General features: G+C 35.0%; 1 protein-coding gene across 2 annotated transcripts in view; it reads right to left on the reverse strand.

The window, feature by feature from the left end:
• The window catches only part of LOC126811205 (gamma-tubulin complex component 2), a 123,431-nt gene that overhangs the window by 49,384 nt on the left and 52,193 nt on the right, over positions 1 to 21,854 (reverse strand). For both annotated transcript variants that reach the window (XM_050536776.2, XM_050536775.2), the window contains exons 7-8: positions 2,631 to 2,730; positions 2,359 to 2,447 (exon numbers count right to left, since the gene is read on the reverse strand). In XM_050536776.2, coding sequence (XP_050392733.1) covers positions 2,359 to 2,447; positions 2,631 to 2,730 — 189 coding nt within the window. The remainder of the gene's footprint in view (positions 1 to 2,358; positions 2,448 to 2,630; positions 2,731 to 21,854) is intronic.

The raw sequence follows: 21,854 nt of genomic DNA on the forward strand, positions 1-21,854 counted from the left end.
GAATATTTTGTTGACATTTTATAAAGAAGAAAATAATGTTTTGACATCACAAACTATTCTTATTTCAGAAGTTCTGCATTTATTTGCTGTTGTATAAACGCAGACACGTAATTTTGAAGGAATATTACTGTTGTGAATTTGAAGCCGAAGCAGGATCGGCAAGCTTTCATGTAATCAATATATACTTTTCAAAAAAAGTAGGGGATATTAAAATGCAGGTTGTGATATGATAAATAGTCATGGACACTTGACATGCTTTGAGAGTATATTCACAGATGAAGAACGTATCGCCCCAACAGAACTACTGAGCTACACGTTTGAAACGCAATAGCACCATACACGTGGGAGGGGTTCATTATCAAATCTGACACTTCAAGGAAGGGTTGATGAAAACTGCCGCATGCTAGTTTATCCTATCCATGTTTGCTTTCCTATCGGTTCTTGCATAAGATTTACTTTCAGCATATCTTTGTTTTAGCGTGTTACGTTTAATTTGCTTTCCTATCGGTTCTTGCATAAGATTTACTTTCAGCGTATCTTTGTTTCAGTGTGTTACGTTTAATTTGCAATGAGATATCTTCAACATGATAAACGTCTACGTGCTATTGGCATGCTTCAAATGGGTTCTACACAGCGAGCAGTAGCGAAAATGCTTAATGTGTCACAGTCTGTGATCAGCAGACTGTGGAACCGGTACCAACAAACACACAATGTTGATGATAGTTTAGGTCGTCCTAGAGCCACTACACGAGCCCAGGATCGATACATTCGTACACAGGTCCTGTGAAATCGAGGACAAACGGCCAATCAGCTTTCTGTAAACTTGTACCAAGTTACAGGAATTCGAGTTACATCCCAAACGATAAGAAATCAGCTACATGCAGCCCATTTGATGCGCTATGACCACGTGTTGTGCCTCCATTAACTCGCCAGCACATGGCAAACAGGCGTCAATGGTGTAGGCAGTTAGAAATTGGGGTAATCGTCGATGGGCGCATGTAATGTTCTCAGATGAGTCCAGATTTACTCTGCAATTCTGGATTTCACCGATAGGTGTCTCGCGTTTGGAGGCGTGTAAATGAGTGTTCCGCAGTTTTGTATTGTTTCTGAATATCCCCTACTTTTTTTGAAGAGTATATTATGAAAACATATAATTTTGTACGAATATTAATAGCATAAATTTGAATACAATATGGGAATTAAATATGAAAAATATCGAGGTGCACCTATTTTTATTACGTACGGGATTTGAAGGTTTCGTTGACACGTGACTTTTAATTGTGGTATGAATCCGTCTGATAAAATAATAAGAGTTATGCCCTTTATTTTTGGCAAAATGTCTGACAAGAAAAATTTTGAAATCCCAACTTTAACTAATTTGTTTTTCAATATTTTCGAATGAGATATGGTTTGTCGATAGAGCTACGTGTGAACTTCAAATAGTATCTCTAATGACCTCGCGATTGAAGGTCAAGGTCAAATGGGCGATTTTCATAGAAATTGGATTTGTTTTGCATAATTGTTGACTTTCATCTGCTCTAATTCCACTGTTTTCAAAATTTGTGATTGAAATTCTGTATTTTGCATTAAAAAAACAACAAAAAAAAACAAATCAGGATCGACATTTTAGATCGAGAATTTGCAAAAATCCATATTGACTGGGAGAGGCAACCTTGGATTTGTTGAGTGGATATCAAACCATTTTGGCAAAGCAGGTTGAAGGGGAGCCAGAGTTGATATATTGACCCTTTGAATAACAATATAGGCAATTATGTTGGTAGAACAGGTCAAGCTGCAAATAAATTATTTTGATTTTTATCGCAAACCCTGCTCCCGTGAAGTTATCGCGATCTGAAGATAGAGTACATTTCAGGTATCTCCAGACACGTATCTTGCTTAGTCTCCTGATACATAGGAAAAATGATAATGTGATAGGGTAAGACCCCGACTATAATGAACAACCAAAACCTAGTTTGCCAGGGTCTTGTAACAGCGGTAGTAGTGCGACTAAAATAGCTAAAACTTGGCCTGAAAATGGCAAAAATCAGCAGAAAAACGTAATCGGCCTGTATCTCGGAAATGGATGATTTCTGAAATCGGCAGTTTTGGCTGGAGAGTAGGCTTGATGGGTCGACCAAACCCTGTGAATATGAACTCAATCAACCAACCTCCACCTTCGAACATCTGCATGATATTTCATGGTTTTCTCGTGGAATGACTCTTAGGCATGTAAAAATTTGTGTTTTCAGGATGATGAAAGTTTTCAAAATATCAAAATCATTTGAAAGATCAAAATCATTTGAAAGACTGAAAGACCGAAAGCCATCAAAAACCAAATTATAAGGATAACAATTTTACCGGATCTGTCTGTTCATCTACCCCAACCATAAAATCTAATGTCAGAGCTGGTCTTTGGAACAACCATTCAGGCTGCATTGGTATATTAACTGCAACAAAATATGGCAAACAGTAATGGATAGTTATACAATTAGTATTGTTGAAACTTTGGAATAATCTTTGCATTCGACTATATGTCTGGGCTATCCAAAATATTCATGTGTATTTTAAAATAAATTTTGGGAATTATTACACAATTTTCTTACAAATTAACAGAAATCAATCAAGCTTACCATTTCTTTTTAACTGTTTCTCTCTTAAAGCTTTCCTTAAAAATTCTGATGAAGTAGCAGTAGGCATGGAATGGGCTTCTTTCATCAATATATCTTTAATCTGGAATTTTTATTATTGAATATCGATTAAACATACATTATGCAAGAGCTAAATCTGATTATTGCAAGTCTTTATTTAGGCTTCAGATGTCATAGAAATTATAAATTAGATCTTTATTTACACAACAAGCACAAAATCAACTCTGTAGACCCACGGATGGCTTGGATTTAAACAGGATTTCATTGATTGATTAAATTTTTAAATGGCGTCGTAAGAGGAGATTAACAGTTAAGTTGACGTCATACTCCCGGAAATTTTAGATCGAGGCAAAATGATAGAGTGTACAAAGCGAGGCCGCTGTTGAGCGAGGCCGCATGTCAGACAATTTGATTGAAAGTTCGATATATACATATACGGCCTTGATATTATGTTTAGTTGTGGTTAAAATGAGAGTTTGTCACCCCAGTTGAATTGCAGCCCCATTGGATCACTGTCCTATTTGTCTGCTTCGGGAGTTACGTACTTGTAGGCCTACCAGTTACAGTACAAGAGTACACACAGGCTAACAAGAAGTCAGCTATAATTATGCCTCATTGATTTGGTCCATTCCTTTCAAACTTTTTTATTTTTTCACAGAACGCAATCTGTACTTCACCAACATGAACATGATCTACAGACATCTTGGAAATTTGTGATTTTGGACCGATGAGAATGGCCTCTGTCTTGTCATCATTCAGTTTTAATTGATTGCATGACATCCACGATTTTACATCAGCAATGCATGCTTGAATGTTATTCAGGCTTTGATTATGAGAAAGTACAGGCAAGCTCTCAATTAGCTGGGTGTCATCAGCACATAAATGGTGTGACAGCTGAAAACCATTTATAATCTGGCCTAGTTGACTAGTATACATGGTAAAAAGAATTGGGCCCAATACGGATCCTTGCGACACCACAATTCAGCGAGACAGACGAGGAATATGAGTCTCTGATAATAACAGATTGGCTTCTGCCTGATAGATATGATGAAAACCAGTTTAATACCACACCTCTTAATCCACACTCATCATGGGGACGGATGATAAGAACATTAGGATCAATAGTGTCGAATGCAGCGGACAAGTCCAGCAATATCAACAAAGCTGCATTTTCTTTATCAACAACTGTATTAACTTTATTAAGCACGCAATTCAGTGCAGTTTCTGTTCCATGGAATGGTTTATAGGCCGATTGGATAAGCTTCAGACATGTCACGAACGATTTCAAACTGTACAGTATAATGAAAAAGATAGGTTGCCAGGCAACGAAACATACGCCCACAGCAGCTAAATCGGCCGGGCAGTCAACAAAAGTTGTCGCATATTTTTACTTTTTTCAGTAATGAAACATTTACAATACACTAAAATCTGATTAAGAGTAAAAACTCATCAGAAAATCATTAGAATTTGTTTGGCTTTTAGTTCTGCCCCATGCTAACGTTTAGTATACGAAACGTTTAATATCATGAATTCAGCTGTTCAAGTTATCAAAATTCATTGAAAATCAATATACTTGCTGGTCTCAAGACCATAACCTCTGTTTATCAATCTAATGTCAATCGGATAATAACTTTGGTCTCTAGAGCATCCACAAGATTTTTCAAAGTTATCAAGGGCCTTAACTCTGGTAGTAATTATCGGAAACCATTGAAAATCACTGGGCTTCTTCATCTCACGACCTTAAACACTGTGTATAAATTTAGCCTCTAGAGCGTCCACAAGATATTTCAAAGTGATCAAGGGCCATAACTCTGGTAGTAATTATCACAAATCATTGAAAATCACTGGGCTTTTTTGTATCATGACCTTAAACACTGTATATAAATCTGAAGTTAATCGGATATTAACTTCAGCCTCTAGAGCGTCCATAAGATATTTCAAAGTGATCAAGGGCCATTATACATTACCAAATTCCAGGAGTCGCTGAATAGAATTCTACATCATAATGTATTTTTTTTTTATGCCTGAAGAACATTGTTCGACTGACTTGATGAAATAAAGGATCTCATCAAAATTACATTGATGAAATACCAGATACGAGTCCATTTACGGCGACGAACTTGTGAACCTTTGAAGAAACATTGTGACAAAGTACTCTATAACTTTCATCAAATTGATGATCATTAGGTGCTTAGAACTTTATGACCTCAGCTGGTTTGATAATATTATATACTCTTCAACCAGCGGCTGCCAGGCAGGATACGCCCACATTTTGCAACAGATGGATAGCGAACAAGCTAAAAACAAACACGATTTTTAGTACAATCAGGGGCAAAAATCGAGAAAGTTATGGCCTGAAATGTGCAAATATCAAAAGGGACTGAGATCTTTGGGATATAAAGATATGTTTTAAGTTTCATCAAAATCGGATAAAAATTGTGACCTCTAGAGGGTCCACAACCTTCGTATTACACACTTTTACACAATTTGCATACAAAGAGCGGCCATTTTCATTTTGATTTTCCTGAAATACGACTTAATCTTGATTATGGTGGAATGGTGATGTATTTTAACGGTTTTTAAAATCGCAAAAAAAATTGTTAAATCTAGAGAATCCGCAAGCTAAAAATGCGATTTTTTGAACAATCAGGGGCCATAGTCTAGGAAGATAAGTTCGGGTATCCGCGATTATCAAAAGGAACCAAGATCTTAGTGTGTAATGGTGATATATTCACACGTATTTTTAAATCGGATAAAAATTGTGACCTCTACAGGGACCACAAGCTAAAAACGTGATTTTTTTTTCAATCAAGGGCCATAATTCAGGAAGTTACGATCCAATATGCGCGAATATCGACAGGAACCAATATCTTTGGGTTATAAACAAGTATTTCAAGTTTCATCGAAATCGGATCAAAATTGTGACCTCTAGAGGGTCCACAACCTTGATTTACTAGAAGATTACACTATTTGCGTAAGAGTGGCGGCCATTTTGTCCAACAGTTTTGGCCCAATTTTCATGAAATTCGAAGTCAACCAACATTACGGTGTAACGGTGATATATTAGAACGTTTTTTTAAATCGAATAATAATTGTGACCTCTAGAGGAACCACAAGCTAAAAATGCGATTTTTCGTACAACCAGAGGCAATAATTGAGGAAGTTACGTTCTGATATGCGCGAATATTGAAAGGAACTGAGATCTTTGGGTTATAAACTTGCATTTCAAGTTTCATCGAAATCGGATCAAAATTGTGGCCTCTACAGGGTCCACAACTTTGATATACCGGTACCAGATGTTTACACTATTTGCGTACGAGGGGTGGCCATTTTGTCTGGCAATTTTGGCCCGATTTTCATGAAACTCAACCGCAGACAAAATTATGGTGTAACGGTGATATATTCGAAAGTTTTTTTAAATCGGATAATAATTGTGACCTCTAGAGGGACCACAAGCTAAAAACATAATTTCTCGTAAAATCAGGGGCCATAATTTGTGAAGTTACGATTCGATATGCATGAAAATAGAAAAGAACCAAGATATTTGGGTTATAATCATGCATTTAAAATTTCATCAAAATCAGATGACAATTGTCACCTTCAAAGGATCCACAACCCTGGTACACAATATTTTGACACTATTTGCGAACGAGGGGCGGCCATTTTGTCTTTCAGTTTTGGTCCGATTTTTAAGAAATTCGAATTCAACAATCCTAGGGTGTAACAAGCTAAAAAGAAAGTCATTTTTCCTACAATCAAGGGCCATAATTCAGGAAATTACAATTCGATAACGCAAATATCGAACGGAACCGCAATCTTTGGGTTATAAACTTACATTTCAAGTTTCAACAAAATCGGATAAAAATTGTGACCTCTATAGGGTCCACAACCTTGATATACCATATTTTTACGCTATTTGAGAACGAGGGTTGGCCATTTTGTCTGTCAGTTTACTGAACATTAATGTTAACGTATTGAAAACGTTAACGATAACGTTTTGAAAACATTAGTTATTATGGTTATTTCACGTTAGTTTTGAATGTTCATCTGATGTAAGCCAGGAAATTTTTGTTGTCGTATGGCCAAAGTTTTTACAAACATACACTGAGAACTGCTAAAGGATGAATCTGTGCACAGACACCATATAAATCTCAGTCATAGTTGTTATTTGTACGTGTATCGAAAGAAAATTAATTTTCCGACTATTCCTCGGTATTACCGCGTTAAAACTGTAAATAAGGTGTGTTAATTAACAAGGGTGAAAAACTGTCTGGGAGGTGAGATAATTAACGCTAGGGGTGAAAAACTGTGCGACAGTGCGTTTTCAGTAGAGGTGTGTTAATTAACCGACCGGTAAAAAATGAATGTCGATGTTGTGTATTGTTTAATTGGCGTGTTTTCTCGCTAGTTGCGATAACTGCATCAAAAGGAGTATAATCAAGGACCAACAGGCTTTATCTGACACGTACGTGTTAAATCAAACTTTGGGAAATAAAAGTGTTTTACCGTGCGATTTATCATTTGACCGTGTGTTTTACGCAGGTTTTGTATAATTAAAGACAGGTTTTTAGACAGGCGTGTGTGCTCGCTATGATCTACGTTTCTCTTACGTGTCTTTTGTATTGCGTACCATATATATATAAAGTTGAATTTAATGAAATAAAAATACGGACCTTAATCTATCGTATACGGAAAGGCAAATGTAATGTCGTCATTTATAAATACCCAGTAGTCAGCGCCCAATATGAATATAAACGGGAAAATAGAGCGTAAATCCAGCAATAACAACAGAAATTTATTTCTGTTTTATTACTAAAAAGACGCACACTCACCGTTTGACATTTATTAAATTTATAAAAACGTGCCACGTTGCGTAAATTGTACATCTTACCTTCAATAGCAATATCCATAAAACAGAAATCTCCATATTGATAAATAATACGGCACAACCAACCGAACAGTGGTAATTTCCTCACAAATAATATATTTAAACTAAATTACTTTAGCTTTTCACAAAATTTACATGGCATAGAATCCAACGATCCACATTCCAGAACTTGTAATTTATAATAGCCGCTTTTATGCAATTACAGAATTTTCCCGTGATCTAACATATCAAGGAAGCACATACGTCCGATATGACAGGTTAAATTATTTCTTCAACTTTATTATTAAGCTATATTGGCTTCAAAGGTCCCTCGTTCTCATTAAATGATAGCTGCTCGGAATACCTGGTTGAGCTCTGACCAGTCTCACTCAACACCATCTTTTATCACCCCCTAATTTCTGACTTTAGCTTCCATCTTCCATCCCAAATATGGACCGGGGGGGGGGGGGGGGGGGGATTTTACCAAAATATCACTGGGTTTTTTTACAAATAAACATGTCGTTCGCTTTTATTAGTACATGGAATTTGACTATAGAAAGAGTTAACCAACAATTTTTCAAAGATCCAATACTGTGTCTTAAGGACCAAAGTCTTACAACTTGTCTTCTATTATTTCGACTATACCTGGCGTTCATACTGCGTACCATATAGTCATGCTACTTATAAAGTTGCATTTAATAAACTACAAATATTGACCTTAATCTATCGCATGAAATGCAATGTCGTCATTTATAAATACCGAACAAGTAGACCCCAATTTGAATATCCCCGGGTATATAGCAAATAAGTCAAATTTGCCGTATGTAAATATACATGTACTGTCTTCTTATTTTTACGACTGGCACCTGAAATAACCCAGCCACATCAGAAAGCAATATCAGGTTTATTTTATAATCATTTTAGACATTGTTTCATTTGATTAAACGCGCAAGTTCACATATTGACCTTTGATTGATGGTATGCATTGAAGGCCGAGCCGTTGGCACCGAAATGAAACATAAAAATCAGCATGGTATTGTATCTGTCCCGTGGATTCAGCGAAGATTTTAAAGTTCCATAAACTTATAATTACTGAACGATGGATTTGCTCCTGATAGAACTAGACGATATAATTACTTGGGATATGATGTGAACATTTAAATAGTTCATCAATAACACCGTCTACATTTCCAATCGTTTTTTAAAATACAATATTAGAGCACGAGTATCATGTATATACAGTGAAACTGGGGGAAAGTATTGCCATCTTTTTGTTATGGTTGATTGACCAGAATGATTGAAAACGTTGACCTCTAGGTGTTGCGTAACAAATGTGGTGTTTTGATACTACATGTATTAAACTAATTAACAAGCTACACACGGATTATTTATTTCAACCAAAATGTGTATTAGAAGTTGTTGTCTGAATTAAGGTTGTTAATTTTGTTTATAGATTTATTAATTGACTGTTTTCGCTAACTTAAAAAATCGTGCAAACTGAAAAATAAGGTAATTTATGGTTAAAACTTTTTATGGCATGTAAAAAGAATACATACAAACATGTATAGTAAAATTTACTGCAACCAGTAACAAACTATCTCTTGATGCAGGCGTATCTGTTTTATGGAATAATCTACCATTTAGTTTAAGATGTTGTACATATCTATATTCTTTAAAAAAAAAACTATTTAAAACACAGTTATTTAAATGGGCTTTTAACCGACGCTACATGTCCATAATCTTGATTTTTTAAAGATTAAATTTTCACTTTGTAAAGTGTCCCTAAGTAAGTTACATGGAAGGGCGCACTATAATAATATATAGTAACAAAATTTCGATTTATAGTATTAATATTACTTTGTCCCATTTATTTCCAAACATCTCTCCGATGATAATAATAAATTTGAATTACTTCTCCGTACCAGTTGGAAACGTAATTATCTAAGGTCTAAATGAAATGTGAAGTTTAATCAAATATAAAATTACAATGCTGTTTGTTTCAAAGCTGCGTTTGATGGGGGGGGGGGCACGATGGCTAAGTGGGTAAGACGCTGGCTCGCTAGCCTGGAGGTCGGGTGTTCGATCCCTGCATTGGCAGGGATCGAACATCCAGATATTCCTACGTGATTCCCCCTTGTCAGTGATGCAGGACGGAGGATCTGACAAGGACAGCTATCAATTCTATTTATACATGTAAAGGCGTGCACGAACTTATTTGCACGTTTTGAAAATTCTGATAAATTTTAGCTCTTCGGGAAGCGTTGATCATATCGCCTACCCGGTATGTGTATTGTACGTTTTTATAATAGCTAGCAAATAATTTATGATATTTGAATACTTTCTGAAAGAACATAATTATAGCTCGTTATAATCATTCGCATGGGAAGAAAAACCGAGGTACTGTGTACACATTGGCGTGCACGTAAAAGATCCCTTAGCAGTTGGTATTCGATATAAGAATAGGCCGTAGTGCCGCTGTCCGGGCAAAATTTCCCTCATCGCACACTGTATTGCGTATGCCCGTCTTCATTAGCCCAGTTCGGAGCAGAACAGTAGGACGCTAAACCCCATTTCATTTCATTCCAAAGCTGCGTTGGGTTGTTCATCTAATTAATGTGATTTATATTTGATATCTGTGATTGATATCCGACTATCATAAAAAAAATGGCCTATTAAAAACTAACATCTAATAACAAGCTATATGTTCTTTCAGAAAGTATTCAGATATCATAAATTATTTGCTAGCTATTATAAAAACGTACAATACACATACGGGGTAAGCGATATGATCAACCTTCCCGAAGAGCTACCAATTTGTCAGAATTTTCAAAGAAAAAATTGACAAATTTTATAGTAGTATAATATCAGTATCTTCTCAAATAAAGCAATCGAACAGTTTTCCAATTCGCGCGAATAAGCTCGTGCACGCCTTTACATGTGATAGAATTGTTACTTTGATCAAGGAGCTGGTATTGCTTTGCACGGACTATGCGTGAAACGGTTAGACGTGAAGTCTGAAATGGTTGGGTTGACATTTGAATGGTACAAATTTGAAGACATAAATAATAACTTGTCGGAAGACGAGAACAATTATATTTACGAGAATAAGTATTTTTACGAGAATAAGTATATTTACAAGAATCAGTATATTTACATACGGCAAATTTGGCTTATTCGCTATATACACGGGGATATTTAAATTGGGGCCTACCTGTTCAATATTTATAAATGACGACATTGCATTTCGTACGATAGATTAAGGTCAATATTTTTATTTTATTAAATGCAACTTTATAAGTAGCGTGACTATATGGTACGCAGTATAAACGCCAGGTATAGTCGAAAGAATAGAAGACAAGTTGTAAGACTTTGGTCCTTAAGACAATATTGGGTCTTTGAAAAATTGTTGGTTAACTCTTTCTATAGAGTGTTTATATGTAAAAAAACCCAGTGATATTTTGGTAAAATCCTAACCATTGTCAAAATATCCATCAAATTCTGTCTGTTCATGACATATGGTTGGTAGACCAAATAAGGTAATGTCCCCCCCCCCCCCCTGTCCATATTTGGGATGGAAATTAAAGTCAAGGTCAGTCTAGGATGTGCAGAAATTAGGGGTGATAAAAGATGGTGTTGAGTGAGACTGATCAGAGCTCACGCAGGTATTCCGAGCAGCTATCATTTATTGAGAACGAGGGACCTTTGAAGCCAATCCAGCTTAATAATAAAGTTGAAGAAATAATTTAACCTGCAGTTTTATATATTAGGATCACGAAGAAAACACAACAAGGAAGTCCAATCTACAAAGTCTCGAAAAATGATTACGTGTCATATCGGACGTATGTGCTTCTTTGATATGTTAGATCACGGGAAAATTATGTAATTGCATAAAAGCGGCTATTATAAATTACAAGTTCTGGAATGAGGATCGTTGGATTGTATGCAATGTAAATTTAGTGAAAAGCTAAAGTAATTTAGTTTAAATATATCATTTGTGAGGAAATTACCACTGTTCGGTTGGTTGTGCTGTATTATTTATCAATATGGAGATTTCTGTTTTATGGATATTGCTATTGAAGGAAAGATGTACAATTTACGCAACGTGGCACGTTTTTATAAATTTAATAAATGTCAAACGGTGAGTGCACGTCTTTTTAATAATAAAACAGAAATATATTTCTGTTGTTTTTGCTGGATTTACTCTCTATATTCCCGTTTATATTCAAATTGGGCGCTGACTGCTGGGTATTTATAAATGACGACATTACATTTGCCTTTCCGCATACGATAGATTAAGGTCCATATTTTTATTTCATTAAATTCAACTTTATATATATGGTACGCAATACAAAAGACACGTAAGGGAAACGTAGATCATAGCGAGCACACACGCCTGTCTAAAGACCTGTCTTTAATTATACAAAGACCTGCGTAAAACACACGGTCGAATGATAAATCGCACGGTAAAACAGTTTTACTTCCCAAATTTTGATTTAACACGTACGTGTCAGATAAAGCCTGTTGGTCCTTGATTATACTCCTTTTGATGCAGTTATCGCAACTAGCGAGAAAACATGCCAATTAAACAATACACAACATCGACATTCATTTTTTACCAGTCGGTTAATTAACACACCTCTACTGAAAACGCACTGTCGCACAGTTTTTCACCCCTAGCGTTAATTATCTCACCTCCCAGACAGTTTTTCACCCTTGTTAATTAACACACCTTATTTACAGTTTTAACGCGGTAATACCGAGTAATAGTCGGAAAATTAATTTTCTTTCGATACACGTACAAATAACAACTATGACTGAGATTTATATGGTGTCTGTGCACAGATTCATCCTTTAGCAGTTCTCAGTGATAACAAGTTAACTGAACATTAATGTTAACGTTTTGAAAACATTAGTTATTCTGTTATTTCAGGTTCGTTGTGAATGTTTGTGGCACGTGACCCAAGAAAGTTTTGTTGTTGTAACGTTAACATTTTTACAAACGTTACAGGATACGTTTACTGAACATTAATGTTAACGGTTTGAAAACATTAGTTATTATGGTTATTTCACGTTAGTTTTGAATGTTCATCTGACGTAAGCCTGGAAAGTTTTGCTGTCGTAAGCTTCGCGTTATTTACAAATGTTACAGGCTACGTTAAGCAGACGTTACTTTTAACGTTAGTAGCAAGAATTCAAGTAATCTGTCTATTCAAAATCGTTACTAGAAAATGTTCCTGGAACGTTCCCAGAACACAAAGGTTCCCTTGACGTGAACCAGGAAAGTTTTTTTGTCCTTCTCCCAACTTTCTAAAAGAACATTATGAAATATACTTTTGGCACGGATTAAAAATGTTTTCATACCAGCGGCTGCCAGGCAGGATACGCCCATATTTTCGAGAGATGGATAGAGAACAAGCTAAAAAGAAAGTGATTTTTCGTACAATCAGGGGCCATAATTCAGGAAGTTACTTACATTTCAAGTTTCAACAAAATTGGATAACCAGCGGCTGCCAGGCAGGATACGCCCACATTTTCGAGAGATTGATAGAGAACAAGCTAAGAAGAAAGTGATTTTTCCTACAATCAAGGGCCATAATTCAGGAAATTACAATTCGATATGCGCAAATATCGAAAGGAACCGAGATCTTTGTGTTATAAACTTACATTTCAAGTTTCAACAAAATCGGATAAAAATTGTGACTTCTGTATGGTCCACAACTTTGATATACCCTATTTTTACGGTATTTGAGAACGAAGGGCGGCCATTTTATCTGTCAGTTTTAGGCCGATTTTCACGAAATTCCAACTCAGCTGTCCTTAGGGTTTAACGGTGATATAATAATATGTTTTTTTAAATCGGATAAAAATTATGACATCTATAGGGTTCACAAGCTAAAAACATGATTTTCCGTACAATCAGGGGCCATAATTCAGGAAGTTACGTTCCGATATGCGCGAATATTGAAAGGAACCGAGATCTTTCGGTTATAATCATAGATTTCAAGTTTAAACTAAATCGGATAAAAATTGTGACCTCTACAGTGTTCACAAGCTAAAAACGTGATTTTAGGGGCCATAATTCATGGAGTTCCAGTCCGATACATGCAGGGCTAGAAATTCGTCATTTTTTGCAAGAATCTAAGAGGATTCTCATATATGCAATCTGCGCGAATCCTCTGAATCTTTATTAATAATAATGTCTAAAAAAAATGTGTTTTTTGTGTTGATCTAAAACATCAAAATACAACAACAATGATAAAAATAAAACAAGCAGATGGAATTTTTGGTAAACACTTAAAATATAACCATGTACGAACAATCCAAACCATTAGACTAAACTCGAAGTCCTAAAAAACGGTTTACAAAGTAGGCCCTAATATCCAGATAATGCCGTAGCCAAAATAAAATGATACGGCACCATGTCATTTCTTCATAACACAATTTGTAGTCTTTTGTCCATCACGTAACTAGTCACCGTCACTTGCAATTTTTTTTATTCATTCGTGGATGATAGACAAACGGTAGAATGATCACGTGACAATCGAAATGAAATTGCTATAAAATAAAATTCAGTACGACTAGGATATATCCTTCAATAATATTTTTAAAATTTAGCATCTATCAGCATGTGTATAGTATAAAATAAAATAATCATAACGGTACACGCAAATTTTGACCTAATTCCAACCAAGATGTCACGTGTTATTGGAATTCAACATTGAGATTCCGTCGGGGAAAATATCCACTGTTTCTCTCTCCGTGCATTCGGTGTTCTATCAGGGGATTATATTCAATGAAGATTTAAATTTACCTAACAACTGGTCAAGGAATTCATCAATGTATGATCCAGTTATATTTTTTTAAAATAATATCCAGAATTCACACGGATAGACGGACGGAGCGTGGAAGACGCACGATTCGCAAACCATGCCGAGGTCGTGGCTTATTAATTATTTTACTTAACATATTTAATATTATGAATAATTACTGTATATATACAGCTTTAATTTTGCTTCCAGAAGCCATGTCATTGTCCTAAAAAAGTTTGATAAATACGTTGTCCGCACAAACAGTGGACAAAAAAAAAACCACGTGGCCGACCTTGACAGTGACAAAATAGAATTGGAATGACCCAATTTAACCCCTGTGGGGAATCAAATCGCCGCTCGAAAGGATAAAATCGTGGAACCCAAACTATTTTGTTTCAAAGTTGGCATGCTAAATAAATAATTAGGAAACAAATAAATTTTCATCGTAACTGAAATATGCATAAATACTCTACTTCTAAAAGCAGTCGCCGTGTCGTGATCGGGGAATTTTCCACAAAATTTATTACATAACAAAAAGACAAAGGCCAGCCAGAAACGTCAAACTTATAAGTTAGAAGTAAACGGTAAAACAAAAACACAACAATTATTTTATTTTATTATACATGTAGTATGCTTTAAAGTAAGTCATACAAATTGACTGACTGACATTCAATAGTCGGTCGGACTCGACAATTCTCAGAGATTTTTTTTTTTTTCTATACAAAAGTTTTACGTGAATCCTTATAGATTCACATCGTAACCTCTTGCGAGAATCCCAGCGCGAATTAGATTCGGAGATTCGCGTGAATTTCTAGCCCTGACATGCCAATGTCGAAAGAAACCGAGATCTTAGGGTGATAAACCTATATTTCAAGTTTCATTGAAATCGGATAAAAACTGTGACCTGTTGACTGTTCACAAACAATTGTGGACGGACGGACATTAATGTTTTAATACGTCTGTCAATGAACATTAAAACCAGCGCCTGCCAGGCAGGATACGCCCACATTTTCGAGAGATGGATAGAAAACAAGCTAAAAACGTGATTTTTCGTACAATCAGGGGCCATAATTCAGGAAGTTACGGTCCGATATGCGCGAATATTGAAAGGAACCAAGATCTTTGGGTTACAAACTTACATTTCAAGTTTCAACAAAATCTGATAAAAATTGTGACCTCTATAGGGTCCACAACCTTGATATACCATATTTTTACTCTATTTTAGGGCTTAACGGTGATATAATAATACGTTTTTTTAAATCGGATAAAAATTATGACCTCTATAGGGTCCACAAGCCAAAAAACACGTTTTTGCGTACAATCAGGGGCTAAAAACGTGATTTTTCGCACAATCAGGGGCCATAATTCAGGAAGTTACGGTCCGATAGGCGCGAATATCGAAAGGAACCGAGATCTTTGGGTTATCAACTTACATTTCAAGTTTCAACAAAATCGGATAAAAATTGTGACCTCTACAGTGTTCACAAGCCAAAAACGTGATTTTTCGTACAGAAATGAAATGATGTGACGATAAAAAGCAGACGAAATTGTTTTCTAACGAAGATTTCTAACGTAACAAAAAATAACAATTAAAATGATTGGGGCCTTGGAAGTCACTGTTAAGAATTGGCTTCAGACATAAGACCTAACTAAATGTCTACATCACATTCACAAACTGTCACAAGTAGCCTACTTGTGGCAGTGCTCAAAAATCTAAGAATAGTAAGAATGGAATCTAATCATATTTGTTATGAACTAAAGTAATATCTTGTTATTTAGGTTTTTATGTTGAAACTGAAAAACTGCTAATCAATTTTTAAATTTGCTAATCAAATTTGGCAAAATTGGACTTTTTGGTTAGCAGTGCTGCTAATCAACTGTGAAAAATTACCAACAGCCCTGGTCGTATATTGTCGTTGCCCCCGTCTGTCCGGCTTCAAAAAATCTTGTGGAAGCTCTAGAGGCCAAAGTTAATATCTGATTGACTTTAAATTTATACACAGTGTTTAAGGTCATGAGACGAAGAATCCTATTGATTTTCAGGGATTTCCGATAATTACTGCCAGAGTTATGGTCCTTGATCACTTTGAAAAATCTTGTGGACGCTCTAGAGGTCAAAGTTAATATCCGATTGACTTTAAATTTATACACAGTGTTTAAGGTCATGAGACGAAGAAGCCTATTGATTTTCAGCAATTTCCTATAATTACTGCCAGAGTTATGGTCCTTGATTCAAAAAATCTTGTGGACGCTCTAGAGGCCAAAGTTAATATCCGATTGACCTTAAATTTATACACAGTGTTTAAGGTCATGAGACGAAGAATCCTATTGATTTTCAATGATTTCCGATAATTACTGCCAAAGATCACTTTGCAAAATCTTGTGACGCTCTAAAGGCTAAAGTTATCATCCGATTGACTTCAGATTGATACATAGAGTTTAAGATCTTGAGACGAACAAGTATATTGAATTTCAATGAATTTTTATGACTTGGAACAGCTAAATCCATGATATTAAAAGTTTTGTATACAAAACGTTAGCATGGGGCAGAACTTTATAAAAACCAAACAATTTCTAATGGTTTTCTGAGTTGTTGCTCTTAATCAGATTTTAGTGTATTATAAATGTTTCATTACCGAAAAATATGCGACAACTCTTGTTGACTGCCCGGCCGATTTAGCTGCTGTGGGCGTATGTTTCGTTGCCTGGCAACCTATCTTTATATCTTTTTTTACATCTTACATCATTAGCAAACGTTGCATTAAAACATTAGATCAATGTTTCAAACCTGTTTTTTACGTTATATCCTTGATACTGTGAGGCGTTACTAAGCATTAATTATTATCGTTCTAGCGACTTTTACTTCAGAAATGTTGGGATTAGTTGTTCCGAGAACGTCAAATAAACCATCTGATTCAACGTTATTTCCTAAGCCTGTAAATGTCAGTAAGCTATGTTCGTTTAATGCAACTTTCGTAGCATTTTAGCTTATGATTGATTCTTTGAAAGTTATTAATATATTTATTTGTGACGTTATATTGAATATTGGATTTTAGTTTTTAAAACGTTCTGTTTTCCTAATCTAAAAACGTTGAAATTAAACGGAAATAAAAACAACCTTACAATAAAATTCGCAAAACTTATTTCCATTTTACTTCTTTTTTACATGTTACATCATTAGCAAACGTTGCATTACAACATTAGATTAATATTTCAACCTCGTTTTATTATGACTTTATATCCTTGATACTGTGAAATGTTACAAAACATTAATTAATATCGTTCTAGTGGCGTTTACATTAGAAACGTTCAGATTAGTTGTTCCAAGAACGTCAACTGAACCACCTGATTCAACGTTATTTCCCAAGCCTGATCAAACAACTTGTAAAACGTCAGTAAACCACGTTATTCTAACATAACTTTTGTAGTGTTTTAACTTATGATTGTTTGAGCTTTATTAATATATTTGTTTGTAACGTACTATTGGTTATATTGGATTTTGTTTTTTTAAAATGTTCTGTTTTCTAATCGAAAAACGTTGAAATTAAACGAAAACAATAACCCCTCAATAAAGTTCGTAAAAACGTTATATTTCCATGTTATATCGTTTTCCTGTAATTTACCAATGACCTGATGCTATTTCGGATGTTTTTATATGCCCACATTTCCATGTGGACGTATATTGTCGTCGCCCCTGTCCGTCCGTCCGCCCACAATTGTTTGTGAACAGTCTACAGGTCAAAATTTTTATCCGATTTCAATGAAACTTGAAATATAGGTTGATCTCGGTTCCTTTCGATATTGGCATATAAAAATGAAATTCAACATTTTACGAAATTTTTTGTAAGGTTTTTATTTTCGTTTAATTTCAACGCTTTTAGATTAGGAAAACAGAATGTTTTAAAAACTGAAATCCAATATAATCAATATAATGTTACAAAAAAATATATTACTAATGTTCAAAGAATCATAAGTTAAAACGCTACAATACTTACGTTAGAAGAACATAATTTACTGACGTTTACAATCAATATAACGTTACAAAAAAATAAATTACTAACGTTCAAAGAATCATAAGTTAAAATGCTACAATACTTACATTAGAAGAACATAATTTACTGACGTTTACAAGTTGTCCGGCCAGGCATGGGAAATAACGTTCATTCAGGTGATTCAGTTGACGTTCTTAGAACAACTAATCTGAACGTTTCTAAAGTAAACGTCACTAGAACGATATTAAATAATGTTTAGTAACGTTTCACAGTATCAACGATATAACGTCATAAAACACAGGGTTGAAACATTAATCTAATGTTTTAATGCAACGTTTGCTAATGAATTCAGATGTAATTTCCCGAGATGCGTTTAAAAATCAACACCTGTTAATTTATCTACTATGTTTAACTATTAGATGAATCGTTTATTTTCCCGCAAGCCGTTTATCCGATCGGTTCATTTTGATTACGATTATTTGCATATGAAGTGCGAATAAAAATGGTGAATATAAAAAAAGCACACCCATAGATGCTCACCTTACCGTGGTCGTAGTATTATTATCCATTATCCATTCAAAATAGTAATTCCGCCATTGACAAATACATCAAAAATCGGTAAATCACGTCCGAGGTAATTATACATTTGGAAAGCCGTAAATCACATCCCATTCGTTCGTTCGTTTGTTCCTGGAGTTTTACGTCCAGTTCCACCTGAGATGATATCGTAGACAAGTCACACACATCCTAGGTAATGTATCTTCTGTAAGTCACAAATGAATTAACTTCCACCTGTAGATGTCACAAGCAGAAAAGTCAACCCCGCAAAGTAATGCTGCACGACGATAATATCGTGAGACTTCTCACTGGCGCCAAAAAGTACCTTCCTGTACATCCCAGGTAATGTATCTTCTTTAAGTCACAAATGAATCAACTTCCACCTGTAGACGTCACAAGCAGAAAAGTCAACCCCGCAAAGTAATGTTGCACGAGGATAGTATCGTGAGACTTCTCACTGGCGCCAAAAAGTACCTATCTGTAAATCTCTATAGACAAGCTGACGCCCATTTTCAAACAGGTCACACAGGGCTAACCATGTAACACCATCGCACGCCAGATGCCTCCAACCGCAATAATATTTTCTTTCTCCTACTACCACAACCATTGTTTCGCATACCCTTTCAGTGCTATGAACATCAGATAATCATTTCTACTACATTTCGTAATTTAACTGATTTATACTATATCCAATATAACGTTTTGATTAATTAAATGAGAGTAAACACTTTTACCTTGTAATTTTATACCAGTTTGTTATTTATGATTACAATCTTATACAAAGTATTTATATTTTATTGTAAATAATGTCCTCGGGAGATGAATTTATATAAGCCCCGGCTTGTTTTCAGATCCCACAATCATATAGTGTACTTTTATAATATGTAAATATTTATTGAATAAATAGTGTCAGAACAAAAAAACATATTACATTAAACCAAAGGTACATTTATCACTATTACAATACGTACATGTATGGTATTAAAAAAATAATGTGTGTCGGGGAGGTTACATAACAGGGATTGGACATTAGAGTTATATTTTTGTGTCAAGTCGGGTACTAACTCAAAATCCACATCCCGAAACCGAAACGGATTTATTAAATCAAACAAAACAAATATTTAGCTATGATAAATTAATAACAAAAAACAAATTGTATGTATTTATATGTATGCACACTAAACACTAAAGATAGGATGCCAGGCAACAAAACATACGCCCACAGCAGCTAAATCGTCCGAGCAGTCGACAAGGGTTGTCGCATAATTATTCTTTTGTAGGTGATTAGGGGAATTTAATAGACAATTTCATACAGATGACATTATAATTTTCATCGTTTGAGGGTTCACAAGGTTCTAAAAACTAAAACAAGGGCCATAACTCTGGAAGTAATCTACAGAAATTGTTGAAATTCGACAGGCTTTTCCTTTTACTAATTCAAATAATGCATATAAATTTCATACAGATCGGATGATAACTTTTGTCGAACGAACGTTCACAAGGTAAAACAAGGGCCATAACTCTAAAAGTAATTGACGGAAATTGCTGACATTCAATAGGCGTCTTCATTTTACTAATTCAAATGATGCATATGAATTTCATACAGATTAGGTGATAACTTTTGTTGTTCAAGCGTTCTCAAGATTCATCAAAGTTAAACAAGGGCCATAACTCTAGATGTAATTAACAGAAATTTGCTGAAACTCAATAGGCTTGTTCCTTTTACTAATTAAACAATACATATAAATTTCATACAGATCGGATAATAACTTTAGTCGTTAGAGCATTCACATGGGAGAAGATTCGTAAATTGTACAATTTGTTCTGATCCCGTTTGTATTATACGCATATACTTATATGTATGTATTTGCAAATAAACTATATTATTTAAAAAAAAAACCAAAGTAAAAACAAGGGCAATAACTCATTCAGTGTAATTAACGGAAATTGCTGAAATTTAATAGGTTTCTTCGTTGCACTAATTTAAATGCCGGATATCAATTTCAAACAGATCGGATGATAACTGTTGTCATTAGAGCGTTCACAAGATTCAACAAAGTGAAACAAGGGCCATAGGCTTCTTTGTTTTACTAATTTAAATGATGCATATAAATTTCATACAGATCGGATAATAACTTTTGCCGTTACAGCATTCACAAGGTACAACAAAGTGAAACAAGGGCCATAACTCACGGCGTAATTAATGGAAATTGCTGAAATTCAATAGGCTTCTTCCTTTCACTAATTTAAATGATGCATATCAATTTCAAACAGATCGGATGGTAACTGTTGTCATTAGAGCGTTCACAAGATTCAACAAAGTGAAACATGGGCCATAACTCTAGATGTAATTAACGGAAATTACTGAAATTCTATGGGATTCTTTGTTTTACTAATTTAAATGATGCATATAAATTTCATACAGATCGGATAATAACTTTTGTCGTCAGAGCGTTCACAAGGTGCAACAAAGTAAAACAAGGGCCATAACTCCAGAAGAAATTGAAATTAAATAGGCTTCTTCATCTCACTAATGCAAACAACATATATCAATTTAAAAAAAATCAGATGATAAATGTAATCTGTAAAGTGTTCACAAGAAATTGTGGACGATGGACGGACAGACGGACGGGGGCGACGGCAATATACGACCACATTTCCATGTGGGCGTATAAAAACCGTGTTTTGAGGCTGTGGAACCTATGCAGGTCACAATTTTTATCCGATTATAAAAAACGTTCAAATATATCACCGTTACACCATAATGACAGTTGAGTTTGAATTTCGTGAATTGGTTTGTGCCTTTGATCCTGTGTCCTGTCACTTATATCAGAGTATATATTAAATTTTAAATCAAAATTGGGACAGCTAGTACCCTCCATATTAACCACAGTATTAAGAAAATTATCAATATCTAAATCATTCTCGTGAGCAGCCTTTCCATCACATCTTTGACAGCTATTATCCCCCATATCAAGAA

The sequence above is a fragment of the Patella vulgata genome, chromosome 2 (genome assembly GCF_932274485.2).
Source record: "Patella vulgata chromosome 2, xgPatVulg1.2, whole genome shotgun sequence".
Taxonomy (NCBI): Eukaryota; Metazoa; Mollusca; class Gastropoda; family Patellidae; genus Patella; species Patella vulgata.